Source organism: Tursiops truncatus, chromosome 2 (assembly GCF_011762595.2).
Source record: "Tursiops truncatus isolate mTurTru1 chromosome 2, mTurTru1.mat.Y, whole genome shotgun sequence".
Taxonomy (NCBI): Eukaryota; Metazoa; Chordata; class Mammalia; order Artiodactyla; family Delphinidae; genus Tursiops; species Tursiops truncatus.
In genome coordinates, this window is record NC_047035.1 from 146745640 (window position 1) to 146762817 (window position 17178).

Here is a 17178-nt window from a genome sequence, read left to right on the forward strand (position 1 = left end):
ATTTGAAAGTCACCGTAATCTATCACATCAACAGGCTAAAGAAGAAAAACCATGTGATTATTTCAATAGATGCAGAAAAGCATTTGACAAAATTCAACACCCATTCATAATTAAAACTTATAGCAAACTAGGAATAGACAGGAATTTCCTTAACTTGATAAAGACTATCTACAAAATCCCTACATTAACACCATACATAACAGTAAGAAACTCACAGGTATCCCACTAAGATCAAGAACAATGTCCCCTGTCGCCATTCATTTTTAACATTGTTCGGAATTCCTAGCTAATGCAATGAGAGAAGACAAGGAAATAAAAGTATACAGATTTGGAGTGAAGAAATAAAGCTGTCTCTGTTTGCAGATGACATGATTGTCTATGAATAAAATACAAAATAAGTGACAAAAAACTCTTGGAAATAATTATAGCAAGATTGTAGGATACAAAGTTAATATACAAAAGTCTCATCACTTTCCTATATACCAGCAATGAACAAGTTGAATTTGAAACTAAAAACATGTTACCATTTACATTAGAATCCCCCAAATGAAATACTTAGGTATAAATCCAACAAAAATATTATTAAAAGATTTATTTGAGGAAAACAAGATTCTGATGAACAAAATCAAAGAACTAAATAAGTGGAAAGGTAACTCTTGTGCATGAATAGGAAGACTAATATTGTCCAGGTGTCAGTTCTTCCCAGCTTGATCTATAGATTCAGTGCTATCCCAGTCAAAATCTCAGGAAATAATTTTGTGGATATCGATGAACTGATTCTAAAGTTTGTATGGAGAGGCAAAAGACCCAGATAGCCAGCTCAGTATTGAAAGAGAGGAACAAAATCAGGGCCTGATACTACCCAACTTCAAGACTTGTTATAAAGCTATAGTAATTAAAAGTGTGGTATTGGTGAAGTAATAGCCAAATAGATCAATGGAACAGAATAGAGAGCCCAGAAATAGACCTACGTTAATATAGTCAGCTGATTTTTGACAAAGGAGCAAAGGCAATGCAACAAAGCAAAGTCTTTTCATCAAATGCTGCTGGAGCAACTGGACAGCCACACACATACAAAAATGAACCTAAGCACAAACCTTATGTCCTTCACTAAAATTAGCTCAAACTGGGTCATAGATCTAAATGTAAAATGCAAAACTATAAAACTCCTAGAAGATAACAGGAGAAAACCTAGATGACCTCGGATATGGTGATGACTTTTTAGATAAAACACCAAGACATGACCCATGAAAGAAATAATTGATAAGGTGGACTTCATTAAAATTAAAAACCTTTGCTCTGTGAAAGACAGTGTCAGGAGAATGAGAAGACAAGCCATAGACTGGTAGAAATATATAAAGAAGTCTTAAAACTCAACATTAAGAAAATGAACAAGCTGATTAAAAAATGAGCAAAAGAATTGAAGTGATACCTCACCAAGATGATATACAGATGGAAGGTAAGCACATGAAAAGATGTTCAACATCATATGTCATTAGAGAATTGGAAATTAAAACAACATTGATTTACCACTATATCTATTAAAATGGCTAAAATCGAAAACACAACACCGATCGCTGATGAGGATGTGGAGCAGTAGGAACGCTTATTCATGGCTGGTGGGAATGTAAAATGGTGCAGCCACTTTGGAAGACAGTTTGTCAGTTTCTTTCAAAACGAAATATACTCTTAGTGTACAATTCAGCAGTCATACTCCTTGGTATTTACCCAAAAGAGCTGAAAACTTACTTACACACAGAAACCTATACAAGGGTGTTTATAGCAGCTTTATGCATAATTGTCAAAATACAGAAGCCACCAAGATGTCCTTCAAGTTGACTGGATAAATAAACTGAGGGGCATCTAGACAATGGAACATTATTCGGGACTAAAAAGAAATGAGCTATCAAGCTATGAAAAGGCATGGAGGAACCTTAAATCCATTTTACTAGGTTAAAGAAGCCAGTTTGAAAAGGCTATATATCCTGTATGGTTTCAACTATATGACATTCTGGAAAAGGTAAAACAGCAGAGAAGTAAGATTAATGGTTGCTAGGGATTGTGGGGAGAGGGAAGGATGACTAGATGGAGCACAGAGAACTTTTAGGACAGAGGAACTATTCTGTATAGCATTTTAATGTCTTTATGCGTATGTGAAAACCTATAGAATGTACACCACCAGCACTTAACTATGGACTTTGGGTAATAACGGTGTATCACTGTAGGTTTGTTGATTTTAAGACATGTGCCCTCTTGTTTGGGATGTTGATAATCAGGGAGGCTGTGGGAGTGTGGGGGTATGGGATTCTTTGTATTTCCTGCTGAATTTTGCTGTAAACCTAAAACTGCTCTAAAAAAATAAAGCTTATTAATATTAATACCTTAGAAAAGTTATTCCCAGATAACAGTACTGATGAACCTAGTGGCAGGGCAGGAATAAAGATGCAGATGTAGAGAACGGACTTGAGGACACAGGGAGGAAAGGGGAAGCTGGGACGAAGTGAGAGAGTGGCATGGACATATATACACTACCAAATGTAAAGTAGATAGCCGGTGGGAAGCAGCTGCATAGCACAGGGAGATCAGCTCGGTGCGTTGTGACCACCTACAGGGGTGAGAAAGGGAGGGTGGGAGGGGAGGCTCAAGAGGGAGGGGATATAGGGATATATGTGTACATAAAGCTGATTCACTTTGTTGTACAGCAGAAACTAACAGAACATTGTAAAGCAATTATACTCCAATAAAGATATAAAAAAAGTTATTCCCAGATGGATTAAGAAGTCAGTATTTAAAAAAAATTGTATAAAAGAGGAAAATACAATTGAATATTTTTCAGACTTGAGTGTGGAAGGACTTCTAATCATTAAAGGTGACCATAATGGGAATACATAGCTAGATTTCAACATTATAATTTCATTTGATGTTTACTAAAAGACAGACAAAAGTATTTTGTGAATAACTTTAATATGTGAAGAAATTAATATGTAAATGGGAAAATAGCATGAATAGACTATCAATAAAAAGTAACTTCAAATTGCTAGTAGAGTTTGGGAAAATTTTAACCTGAACTAAGTCACAAAGAAATGCACATTATACAATGAGATTAGTTTTTAAATTTTATGCATTATTTGATGTAAATACTTTAAAATATTTATATATTTGTTAGATGACATAAAAATAAAACAAAAACTTGCACCCCTCCACCAGAGGGGTAAAAATCAGAACATATTTGATGCTGTGTATTCTCCCAGTGTGTTCCTCCTCAATGCAGCCTCTTTTTCCTGCCCCCCCTCAACTATTCTCTTGTCCTATCATGTTTATCATTTCCTTGCAATAAAAAGTTTCCCCATATATGTATGTGTCACCAAAAACTCCTTGTTTGATTTTACTTATAAGTTTTTCCTGATTTGCTTTCTCTTTTATCTTTTTTTCCCCCATTTGTAGCATTTGTATGATAGGAAACAAGGTACTTACATAGATGGAAGGGATTGCATTAAATTGGATTTGTAAGGATAGAGAATTACTGGTATTGCCTGGAGGCTTGCCAAAGTTACTTGGACCAGCTTACACCCATCAGAATAACTAGTGTCAAAAAACTACAAAATTATAAGTGTTGATGAGAATGTGGAGAAATTGGAACCCTTGTGCACTATTGGTGGGTATATGAAATGATGCAGCTGCTATGGAAAACAGTATGGTAGTTCCTCAAAAAATTAAAAATAGAATTGCCATATGATACAGCAATTCCACTTCTGGGTATTTGCCCAAGAGAATTGAAAGCAGGGTCTTGAAATATTTTGTATACGCATGTTCATAGCAGCATTATTCACAATAGCTAAAACGTGTCCATCCACAGATTAATGGATAAGGAAAATGTGGTATATACATGCAATGGAATATTATTCATCCTTAAAAAGGAAGAAAATTCTGCAGTACGCTACAGTATGGGTGGATCTCATGGACACTATGCTCAGTGAAATAAGCCAGTCACAGATGGACAAATCCTTGATTCCTCTTCTTTGAGGTACTTAGAGTCATCACAGTCATAAAAACAGAAAGTAGAATCATGGGTGCCAGGGGCTGGGGTGGGTAATGGGCAGTTAGTGTTTAATGGGTATAGGATTTCAGTTTACAAGGTTAAATGAGTTGTGGGGATGGATGGTGGTGATGGCTGCACAGCAATGTGAATGTATTGATACCACCGAACTGTACACTTAAGAATGGTTAAGATGGTACATTTCATGTGTATTTTACCACAATAAACGAAATTGGTAATTTTACTGGGAAGTTTTTGGGTTTTTTTTTTTTTATTAAACTATAGAACTCTTGAGAATCACTGCGAGTCTGTCATATTCCTCAGATGTGTTGGAGCTAAAAAAAAAAAAAAGATTGAGGACTATATTGTGTATCTCTACAAGTTTTCTGATCTTTCTTTTTGATGTCTTAATCTTTGATATAACATAAACGAAGGCTTACTCTGGGACTTTATTGTTTATATAATATAACTGGAAAAGTTTAATTTTATAAGTCTATATCAAAAGTTTATCATGTTCATAACTATGCTGTGCACCTTGGGAGACAGATGAAAAATAAGACACGTCTTTTCCTTACTTGAATTAATAAATTCTTTTTAGGAATTTAAAATTATTTGTACAAGGCAATACATTTGTAAGAGATGAATAAACAAATTACAGTTAGAAGACACAAGAGAATTGAGTATGATTCTTGTGAAAGCATTGGTCAGCAACATTTGCATCGTAGTAAGTCCTAGAAAGAACAGGGAATTTTTAGTAATTAGTAAAGGGGCAGGGAGAACATTCTAGACAGAGAGAACTGCTTAAACAAAGGGATAGAGTTATGAAGTTTGGGGACACATTTAGAAATTTTGAGTAGTTCAGTTTAGTAGAAATATAATATACATTCAGGTACAATAGACTAAAGTTTGGTTTGGCCAAAATAAATTAAAGGCCTTATATGATAAGCTGTAGGTGCCTAGAATATAAGAAACTAATTTTCTAAGATTTTCTTTTTATTGACAAACACCTAAATTACTCTCCTTATATCTAGCCACATTATTAATCATATTTACTAGCTAATGGAAGGATTTTTGTTTACCTTATTATTATATTCCCAGAGCATAGAATGCCTAACATGTAACAAGCATGCCTGAAATGAATGATTTTAGATTTCATAATAAAGGAGAATTTCAGTGATTGTACTTTAAAGAGATCTTGTCCTAATAAGTCAGGTTGTTTTTGGTACTTTTATAACATGCATCCAAGCTTCACTGTATTCACCTGACTTGGGTTTGCATCTTTGCAGTGTTCTGTAACTATGAGCATGTTCTTTATGGTGTACCTTCATTACCAGGCATATCTACCTGTGTGACTCGGTGTAGGTAGATGTCAAAAATCTTTGGCTTTAACTTTACATCTGTTTTCCTGAAGTGTAGCATTGCTTAATTCTTTAATCTTGAGTTTAATCATTTCTAGGAATTAAGTGACATCACTTTTAGAATTTCTGCTACTAGTCTACTATATTCTTCTGGTTGTTATGTAAATAGTTATATTTGCTATTTATTTTAGTATTTGTAAATGTTAGCTTTGCCATTATATATCTTTGTATTTCTGAATAAACTATGCTTAACTTTATATGTATTTTGAAAACATCAGTTGAGTTATATATATGTCAACTGTACCTGTTTGTATTCTAGTGTTTGTTCCAAGGATTGTAATACGCATCCTTGCTTTAACATAGTTTCTCTTGAATTAGTATAATAAATACCATTTCACATAAAACGTAAGAATTTACAATGATATAATTACTTACTACCCCTTCCCCTCCTTTGTGCTATTGGGTTGTCATCTGTATTTTACTTCTATATATGTTATAAACCTAATGATACCTAACAATTATTTTTGTTTGCTTTAAACAGCCAATTATCTTTTCAAGAAATTAAGAAATTTTGTATTTTCCCACATATTTACCATCTTGTAGTGTTAGTTAAGCTAGAAGTAGTATCTGTTTTGTCTGAATTCTCACAACATATATTTTGTACCATTTATGTCATATATGACATTACAGTTAGTAGTTCCATGTATATGTCAAATTGCCTTTGCGAGTTTTATGTTTTTTTCTGTCAAGGACTAGAGTTCATACATTTTAAAATACTTCATTGTGTTTAGCTATTGCCTTACACAAAATAGGCAACATTTTTTTAAGTGTGCAAGAATGACTGAAATTTTGTTCTTTTATCTGAGTATTTGTATAATCTGACAAGTTGTATTTTTACAGTTCACCATTAGATGTCACTTTCTAACATTTTATATTCTTACCAATAAATTCCATACCATATTGCTTATCAGATTTGGAAAGTTGACACTCCTATACAAGTGCACTTAAACTGAGAAGTTTCTGTACATTTTAAAGTGGTTACTTTCTAGAACAGAGACATTCATAAATAATAATTATAATTTAAAAAATCTCTTAATTTTATATTGAAGTCTATACTGAACCAACTAATTTTCCTTAAGTTTTCTTTAAAACTTGAATGCTGCTGTTGTTTTTGATTCTTAATTGTTTTGTAATTCTGAAAAGCACTTTCTTATTTCAGGAGCCTAACTGATCCTAGACTCACCAGAAGAGAGTCTCTAGTTAAGCTTTAATGGCAACTGCTGGTTTTATTTGGGTTTTTTGGAGAAAGAGGGAGAATTGACTTAGCTGTGAAAAGAAATGTAGAGGTGGAGAAAAAGATTCATGAGGCTCTCCTGGCCAGTCATGGAATACAATGAAGTGCTAAGAATGAATTTTCCTTTTTATTCTCTCCTCTTAAAAGATAGGAAAGGTCAGGTCAAGGAGATTTCAGCCATCCCCAAAACTTTGATGTTTACCTATGCCTAAGGGCCTCAACATCATAACCTGTATGATTTAGGGGTCAGGTGTCTCGGTGCCTAACAGGTCCCTCTGTGCCCAGTGGAGAGTCCAGGCGTGTGGCCTCTTCTTACAGTACCATCTCTCATCAGACATTCAGGCTGCGACTCCGTGTTTTCCCCCAGTCTTGCAAGGACACAGCTGGTGGCCATTTTCCTCAGTCTATTCAGAATATTGAAATTTGAATAAATTAGCAATGTTGTTTCCTAATAACATAATGAATGACCAACACCTCATCCAAGCATCTGAACATTTCTAATAATGTGGGTCCATCCATGTCATCCTCTGGTATACCAACCCACAGCCTTTCACACCTCAGCCAGAAACAACTATTCTATATTTTCTGTTTATGGTTTTATTTTTTAAAAAAAGGAATGTTGTTTTCATTATCAGTATGTCTATATTGAATTAAAATATTTAAACCATGAGTATAATAAACTAAAGTACTTCTAATTCGGACATTTAATTTCCATTTTGCATTGATCTGTCAAATTACACACAATGTAATATCAAAAATGAAATTTTATATAGTAACACTTTTGCTTTATAATAAATTTTAAATGTATATTTCTTTGACATATTGGTATAAGATGGCCACTCATTCTTCTTGGGAAGACCTTTTTTACTGTTGGTCTTGTAGTGTCATTCTTTGTGAAGTAATGAAATGAAAAGTTTTATGGAGTAATTGGTGATGTGGATGGTAGAAAATAAAATAAAAAGTTGGCCATACTATATATTGAGGTGCTGAGAGTGTTACTTATATTGATGATAATTCATTTTGTAACCCGTGCTTTTCCCTTATGTTTTTGTATATTGCTACAGCTGAAGGAGTAAACAGGTCATGGCACGCTTAACAAAAAGACGGCAGGCGGACACAAAAGCTATCCAGCATCTTTGGGCAGCCATTGAGATTATACGGAATCAGAAGCAAATTGCCAACATTGACCGTATTACAAAGTAAGTAATTTTAAACAAAAAAAGTCTATGTAAAATTTTATATAAGACTTTGGGAGAAAAGGTCCAAAGATTATTTATTTATTTATTATGTTAATTAACATATATTACAAAGTACTAGATACTTTGCCTTACAGGAGTATAAAGTTGTTAGGGAAATAAATACTGAAACATACACAAGCAACTTGTGTTTAGAGGTTGTATAAATGAATATTAGATAAGTAAAGTATCAATGTGTACTATTTCCAATAGTACACTAATAGATTTATACTTCTCAAAAATTTTTTAGCTCTTGAAAACAAGTCCTTATTTAAGTCTTTTGTTAAAAAGGCTTTTAGTTAATCACTTGCTTTTATGTAAGCTATCTAAAAGTCTACTGTTCATTATTCATTTTAATGTATGAATAATATATGCTACCATATAGCTTGGTGTAGGTATAGTAACATCTTACTAGTTTGTAGCACACTAACCAAGAATTTTTAACAATTTCATTTTATATTTTAGAAGTTAGAGTAAATATATCTTCAGTTGACAGAAGAAAGTTCTTAATTTTCCAATGCTGTTTATCTTGGCAGTCCAAGATTCAGAATAGAAAAAAATCAGACTACTGTATGAATACTCTATTTACATGTTATGTACTAATTATAAGGGAGTCTTCAAATAGAACTTGATTTTGTTGTGTTTGGTATTTTTAAAGGAATAAAGTTAATCTTTTAAAATGTTTGATATTTTTTCGTAATTTAAATAGAATTTCTTTATACTTATTCTCCAACACATTCTTTAGATGCTACCTATAAAAATGGAAAACAGATGATTTACGAAAGCCCATTTAATTAAGTGCTTATTTTTGTCGTTATTAATAAGTAACAAAGTTAACTATCAGATTTTTGTCACTTAGCCATATTCTAGTGAAGAAGATTATAAAGGTTACTTGAGAGGGAAGGGACATGAGAAAGAAAGATGATGCTGTATATTGCTTTAACTCTATATTTAACCCTTTGAATATTTTAAAGTTGTCCATGTACAACTCCTAGCTCCTATAGGTGAATAGAAGGGAAAAAAATAGGTAACAGCTATGTGGAAAATAAGAATAAAATAAATAGTACATAATAATTAAATTACTTTTAATATTGGTGATATTGGAATAAAAGTTTTTTTTAACAACCTCAAAGGAAAAAAAGCCTTAAGGATTTTCCTGTGGTTGGGATTTTTAAAAAACCCATAGTTTATGTATATCAAAAATTACTTACAGAAGAATGTAGAAATCTTTGGATTTAATTTTTTAAATTAAAGTCATTTAATCTTGACTGAGCTATTTCAACTTTACAGGCTATTACTTCTTATTAATGCATGGCATCTTTCTCTGAAAGCTCTAGGGACATTCTCTAGGAAGCTGTGGGAATCTCCAGGTGACATGTATAGAGTTTGGCTGACAAGGTTGCTGATATGGGTGTCAGAGTAGTCTTTGGATGACTGTAACGTGTGTACATGTGTATACATGTTAAATTGTGAGCGATGCAGAGGCTGTTGACAGCACTGCACACCTCTTCTCGTTGTGCACAATGGATTGTCCATAAACATTCTCTCTCCTCCTTTCCTCATCAGTACAACCTTAAGGGTGCCAAGGCTTATTTACCTTTCTGTCCTAAGGTCCATCCATAGATCTTAAGATAGATATGAATAAATTCATTTACCTGCCAAATAGTCATTGTTTCATCAGTCTTATCTAAAGATGAAAAAAATACTGAGAAAATCAGAGGGTAAGTGTTTGAGTGGTTCCCAGTGTTTCTTCTGCCTCATCTCATCTGAGAGTATGTCATATTCCTTTTTATTACGGGGGTGCATTTAGAGCATCTTGTACTTCTTTCATAACACTAGTCACATGTGTAATTATTTCCCTGCCAGACCGTCAGCCCTGGGAAGGAGCTGTCTAGATAATTGCCTAGCCCAGTGCCTTGGCTTCTCAGCAGTGTTAATTTCCTTGCTCGTAACCCTTGCCAAGGTAAGTTAGGAAGAAGAATTGGACCATGACAGGAAGTCAGATCTTTTGCTTTAAAGTCTAATAATCTTATTCTGTATTCTAAATAGGTAAATACTTTTCAAGCTTTAGATTAATTTTAAATCAAGGTACTCTGCTTAGTTACAACTAAGTCTGAACATAGAGGTATCTTTAATCTTTATCCAAATATCTTAAGTTACTGAAGGCTTTAGTAGAGTTGATGTGAAGACTGTATATGTAGTCATTAAGTTTCATTCTATATTTGACTGGTGAGTGACTCCATAAAAATACAAACTGTACAGCTTCAGTCACGCATTAAGTTTTGGGCTTTGGGGTCATGGCTCTTTATATTTTGAAGGCTGGCACATCCTAAACACCATACTTTACCTCTGTATAATGTTTTAGTTCTGCTTGTTTTTATTTAAAATGTCTTTTAAGTCACTTTTAATCTATAGGTTTCTCATTCATCTTTTTTTGTTGTTTTCCTTTGCAATTTATTTATCTAAGGACCTGGTTCATTTGCTCTGTTGTTTCCTATAGCCTGCCTTCACTGGTTTCATCCCTGTGGTGTACTTTAGCCTGCTGCTCATTCCTTTGCATCTCATGGAAATTAATAGTTGATCCTAAGGCTTGGGGGTGGGGGTGAGACTTCTTCATAGGTGGTGATGTGTTCTGCCCTCAGGAGGCCATAATGTATTTCATCTGGTGAGGTTAGTACTAAGCCTGGTATGCAGTGGCTAGATCCAATAATTCATTAAGGATTGCAAAATAGTGATAATCTAGTTTTATCTTTTCTTTTTTAACTGGAATAATTCTATAAGGACATAAACTTCCCATTATGTAGTATATGGTTATCATGTGTTATCGTTCATATCAGAAAGGTAGAATAACTGATTCTTTTATTTACCAGTTTTCACAATAGCATCCTCTAATGGCAACCAATTAGGTTTTTTTTTTTGTCATTTGGAATTCATGCGTTTCAATCCATTTGATATATATCAGTCTGTTTCTGATATAATCCCTATTGATGCTTAACTTTTCCCTTCTTTGACAATTTGGAGCCTCTTCACGTTGGCCCCTGAAGTTCCTCTCTGTTTTCTGACATGACAGAATTTTTTCAGGCTCATCTAGGATACACCCTGCTCCAGTCCTGGAACCACTGATTTCTCCAAGGGTCTCTGGTTTCTCGCAGTTAGAAATTATGTTTCAAGGCCAAAATTATGTTTGGCCTTCAGTGTGCTCATTGCTGCCAGGTTGGTCTCTCTTTCTAGGTCTTTTAGTGGACGAGTTAGGAAATACATATAATTGTAAAAGAAAAAAACTACATTATGAATTCATAATGATATTTTCCCCTTGAATTTATGGCTACTGGTTTTTACTGAGCTATCTAAAATCTTTAACTCCTTTCTTACACAGTAAGAGTCATGATTCTTTAGGACATCATGGATAATAACATTTTAGAATATCATGTAGTTACTCAATTGTTTCATCCCAGGCTGTCTGAGAATAATAGCATCAACACTTAACTAATAATACATTTCATGGAAACCATATAAGTTGTCTTGCCCATCTTTAAACAGTTGTGCAAATTCTAAACTGTCACAGAAAATAGCAATTATGTATTATACTTTCTTCCTTACAACTGCCATTTAGTCTTACTTCTCCAAGTAAGTGTGTATTTCATGCTCACCACTGATATCTAAAGTTCATTCTCTAGTACATTCTTTAAAAAAAGTTTTTCACTTCCCCACCCCTGCAGTTTTATTGAGATACAGTTGACATATAACATTGTATTAGTTCAAGGTGTACAACATAATGATTTGATATATGTTTATATTGTGAAATGATTACCACAGTAAATATAGTTAACATCCATCACCTCTCCTAGTTATGAAATTTTTTTTCTTGTGAAGAGAACTTTTTATACTCTCGTAACAATTTTGTACTGTTAACTATGCTGTACATTACACACCCAGAACTTATTTATCTTATAACTGGAAGTTTGTGCCTTTTGTCCACCTTCACTCATTTTGCCCACCCCCAGCCCCTGCCTCTGGCAACCAACAGTCTGTTCTCTGTATCCATGAGTTTAGTTTTTTAAGAATCCACATATACGTGAGATCATATAGTATTTATCTTTCTCTGTCTGACTTATTTCACATAGCATAATGCCTTTAAGATTGATCCATGTTGTCACAAAATGATGGGATTTCCTTCTTTTTATGGCTGAATAATATTCCACTGTGCATGTATACCATATTTTCTCTATCCATTTGTCTGTGGATGGACACTTTGGTTGTTTCCATGTCTTGGCTGTTGTAAATAGTGCTGCTATGAACATGAGGGTGCAGATATCTTTTTTTTTTTTTTTTTTTTTTTTTTTTTGCGGTACGCGGGCCTCTCACTGTTGTGGCCTCTTCTGTTGTGGAGCACAGGCTCCGGACGCGCAGGCCCAGCGGCCATGGCTCACGAGCCCAGCCGCTCCGCGGCTTGTGGGATCTTCCTGGACCGGGGCACGAACCTGCGTCCCCTGCATCGGCAGGCGGACTCTCAACCACTGCGCCACCAGGGAAGCCCCGCAGATATCTTTTTAAGATAGTGATTTCATTTTCTTTGGATAAGTACTCAGGAGTGGAATTGCTGGATCATATGGTAGTTCTATTTTTAATTTTCTGAGGAAGCTTCATAGTTTTACATAGTGGCAGCTCCATCTAGTAGATTCATAAGCAAGACTTCCTGGGGACAAATATTTGAGTTCTTGCAGGTTATAATAACAGTTGGTCTGCAGCCTTTTTACTTAAAAGGGAATTTGGTTGGATATAAACTCCTTAGCTTTTATTTTCTTTCTCTGAGGTTCTTATATATGTTATCTATTCTGGCTTAAAGCGTTGCCATCAAAAAATCTGTTGACAAGTTGATTTTCTTTCTGTTGTGACTTTGTCCTTTTGCCTAGGTTCACAAAGATTTTTTTTTCTTTGAAGTCTAGGAACTTGACCGTGTCTCAGTGTTGGTCATTCTAGGTTGTTTTGTTGGGTATACAGTGTCCCTTTAATATGTTTTTTTGAAATATTGAAAATTTTACTTTAAAAATGATAACAGTTTGACCCTTGAGCAACATGGGTTGAACCGTACAGGTCCACTTATATGCGTATTTCTTTCAATAAATACACACCACAGCACTACGTGATTCATGGTTGGCTGAATCCAGATGTGGAACCGCACATACAGAGGGCTGACTGTAAAGGGAGACAGAGATTTTTGACTGCGTTGGGGGTGAGGCGGACTCTAACCCCCGTGTTGTTCAAGGGTCAATTGTATATATATCATCCATGGACTTTTATTATCTTGTTTAGTTGTCATTTATTGGGACCTTCTCTTATACTGTGTTGGTTTCTTTTCCTATCTTCTATATTTGTAATTTTCAGTTTGGGCAGTTATAAATAAAGCTACTATATATTTTTGGTTTTTAATATTTTCTTTCTTTACAACTTCTACTTATGACTTTTTCTGCTATGTACTCACTCTTGTGTGCCTTTTACTTTGGACTTTTTACTTCTGAAGTGAATTTTTTCATTTACTTCGCATGTTTAAGTCATTTCTGAGTTTTTCTAATTCTGATTTATATCTTTCCTATATCTTAGCATCATCTTCTTAACGTCTTTTCACGTGTTTTAAAATAGTAGTTACAGTTTTCATCTGTGTTATAGGCACATCGCTCAGGCGTGCTTTCATTTTAAGGATGTCCTGCTTCTTCAACCACAGTCCTTTCATGTGAAATCAAGCTTCCAGAACTTGTGTCAGGGAAAGGTGGTTGAGAATAGTTTTTCTAGATATGGCTCTAAAGCATCTTCTTATGTCACTTTTATGAAGAGCTTAACAATATGGCCTCATATTTACCATGATTTCCTGCTTCTTCTGTACCTTCTTCCAGAATCGTAATTTCTTTTGTACCCATTGTCCTTACATTGGAGATCTTTATGACCAGACTTCAGTAGTGTTTGGTACTTTTATTACTAGCAATTCCTCTACACTGTGGAGCTCTGTACTGAAAGGGAGCTTTGGATTATTAATTTTGAGCGTTCATAGGTCTCACTATGTTCTAGCCCCTTAAGGCTTTACCATGAATTCACAAATTACCATCAATTACCTGCAAATGGAAGTGTGTAAAACCCTACCCAGTTTCAACTGCTGTTCTCAAATTGGCCCACTTTGCTTTTCAGTGACTGCCTGTTGGTTGTTTTATCCTCCTATACTCACTTCCATTAGGTGGTCTGTTGTGTCCCTTGCTTTCTCCCGCACAGGTGTCAATACCAATTGCGATTGCAGCTCTTGGAGATTTGTCCTCACCTACTAAGACTTTGGGATTCATGGGGATTCTCATCACTTAATTTTGTTGTTTATGTTGTGCAGGGGTTGGGTTGTTTGTTTGCTTTGGCTAACTCTTCTAGTAACTTTATGTAGAGGGTTTGGGAGACATTAAAAACCATGTTACTTCTACCATCTTCCCAGCTCACAGCAGTCTTGCCGTTTTTCTCAAAAAAAAAAAAGTTGTTAAAGGTACTGTGTATTTTCTGAAGTCCTAAAGCGGAGCTAAAAGTGGTAAAAAATTCCTTCTAGCAGAGGCAAATTCAAGGAACATTTTTCATTTTTGTATATAACACTAGACACATCAGAATCTACAGCAGTATCATCCTCAAAGGATCATTAAAATATTAAATTTGTGTTGAAATTTAAAAAGAAATTTCATGAGTAGAAGCTTCAGGTCCTCCAAGTTAATCGAACAATTAGGGACTAATAACAATTTCTTTAACAAAATAGGATAATTTTTCTGTGTTGCAAATGTTTCTTCCACCTAATATGATGATGTCTAACTTTCAGGGTTCATAGCAGTAGCCTCCTGTTAGTTGTCAGTACACCTCACTTGGAAAAAGAGTCCTGAGTCTTTTTTACCACTTTTTTTTACTTTTCTTTTTTTTTTTGTTTTTAACCTGCTAGTTTTCTGTTCAAAAAGGAGTAGAAAAGGTGCTGTAAATTAGAGAATCACTGTTGAGATTTACTGAATATTTCAAGTATTTAAAAAACATCACTAAGAGAAACTTCTTTGACAAGTTCTGTTATTTGGGGATGTGTTTTTATAAAAAGAGTCAATCTGAAATCAAAATACATGTATGGGATGAAGTTTGATTGTTTAAAATTAATGGGTAACCTATGCCTCTGATTTAAAAGCTCATGTTTATAAATTTGATTTAATGATGATATAAAATTCCATACATGTCTGCACTTGGAAACTAAATAAGCACAAATAAATTTTGGCCTCCAAAATTTTATAAAATATAAAAAAACATTTTATATTTTTAGAAACTGAAAGATGTTTTGTGATGTTCTAGTCATCATAAGATGGAAACAAATGATTCATTTTATCATAAAAAAGAATATACGTTAGTCAGGTTAGATGAACATAAGCATAGGCAAGAGTAGCTTCTCTTTTAAAGGTCTATAAATGCTAAATTATAAGTAGCACATATGAATTCATCAATTTTTTGACATTTGGATAGGTGTAATGAAATTAAAACTTAGAAATAGTTGATTGCTTAGCACTTATATAAAACAAATATTTATAAAATATTTTTATGTTTAAAATCGTGATGTTAGCCCGTGTTTTACAGTTTTTAAATCAAGGAGCAAAGAGGTGAAGATTCATATGACAATGAAATCAGTAACAGAAATGAAATTTAAACTTTGAATCCCTAAGATTCCCAATATGATTCATAACTCATTGTCAGGTTATGTTTTAAAACGTCACCTATATTTTAATATCCAATAAAAATAAGTTACATGTCATTTTTTCCTCTTTAATCCAAACAAATAATTCATATCTAATTTGGATAATTATAATATAACATTAGAGTTTCATAAGTATTCTAAGTAATAGTTATAATTTAAAGACATAGTTTTGAAATAAGTATGGATTTTATATTAGTCTCTGCCAGCATTATTGGCTAACATTATTGGTGTCATTGGGAGAGGTCAAATTAATTTTTTTGTTTACTGTTGGAAAAAGCAGTTGAAACTTTCTTTCCTGTCTTGAACAACTTTGATTTTGTGTTTCTAGAGGTAACCATGTTTGTGACTAGCATGATTAGACTAACATTGGATTGGTTGACTTAGTCCCATTCAAGTTAATGTTTCAGATTAGGGCATCAATTAATTACATGTATTGCTTACTTTAGGGTCAAACCCCAGTTAGAAAATGTGACCTCTGACCTCTTGTGACATGTTTGGCATTGAAATTTGAGTTCTCCTGGAGTTCTTCCTGTCACTACAGACAGACATAAGCCCAAACTGTAAGTCTTCTTCATGTGTAGGTTGCCTTTGAAGTTGCAACTAGGTACACATTATTTATTTATTTGTTTATTTATTTATTACAGTTCAGTTTTATGAAACCCGTGATTTCTAGGAACTACTTGTTAAGTTATAATTTTGTCTTTGTCAATTTCTATTCCCTCATAAGATTTATTGTAGAATAGGAAAATGGCCATTGCCTAAGTTACTTCTTTGAAAATAAAGTTAGTTTTAAAAAATTAGCAGTTAATGTTATGCTGTATATGTACTTCCAAGAATTCTTCATTCTCATAACTACATTCTCATTTCAATCTACATTGATTTATTCTTTCTTATAGATCTTCTTATGGTAGCAGATTGGCAGGTACAGTTTACCACTGTTACCATTGTTATTTTATTTTACATAATAACAGCCTTACAGAAGAAGTAACTGATTCTGAAGAACCATAATCCACAATTCTACAGTGAGTTTTTTCTAGTGGCACTCGCCTTGGCTTGGATTGTTGTCTAGCTGTTTTCATGTTTCACATTTCTCTGCAGTTCTGTGATGGAAACATACAGACAAGGCACAGAAAAGTGTCAATAACCATTAAAGAATAAAACAATAGTACCAAATAATAGGAGAGGTATCACAGACAGAAGACAGCTCAGCCCCATGTGAGTGGAATGTTTAATTAATAACATGATAGACCTTATTTGAGGGGGCAGTCACTGAGGGAGAGTCAGGGAGGCCTTATGGAGGGTATGGAATTGGTCAGGCCTTGGAAGTTGGATGGGATTTGGTGAGGCAGAGAGGGGAGTCAAAACAGAGGGACTGTAGAGTTTTGGGGGAAAGGGAATGAAAAGGCAGAGAGGCCCAAACTAGGAGGGCCTCTAATGCCAGCATTGAGATTTTAATCCTGTGGCTAGAGGGGAATGTAAATGTGTTTGGAGTATCCTAGACTGGATAGATT

General features: G+C 34.2%; 1 protein-coding gene across 19 annotated transcripts in view; it reads left to right on the forward strand.

The window, feature by feature from the left end:
* Positions 1-17178, forward strand: part of ZMYND11 (zinc finger MYND-type containing 11) — a 134781-nt gene that overhangs the window by 47420 nt on the left and 70183 nt on the right. For 17 of the 19 annotated variants that reach the window (XM_073801487.1, XM_073801485.1, XM_019945812.3 and 14 more), the window contains exon 2: positions 7753-7887. In XM_073801487.1, coding sequence (XP_073657588.1) covers positions 7772-7887 — 116 coding nt within the window. In that variant the 5' untranslated portion in view covers positions 7753-7771. Of the gene's footprint in view, positions 1-7751; positions 7888-16113; positions 16228-16765; positions 16883-17178 lie in introns of those variants that run through there. The other 2 variants (XM_019945820.3, XM_073801489.1) reach the window with 2 other exon arrangements.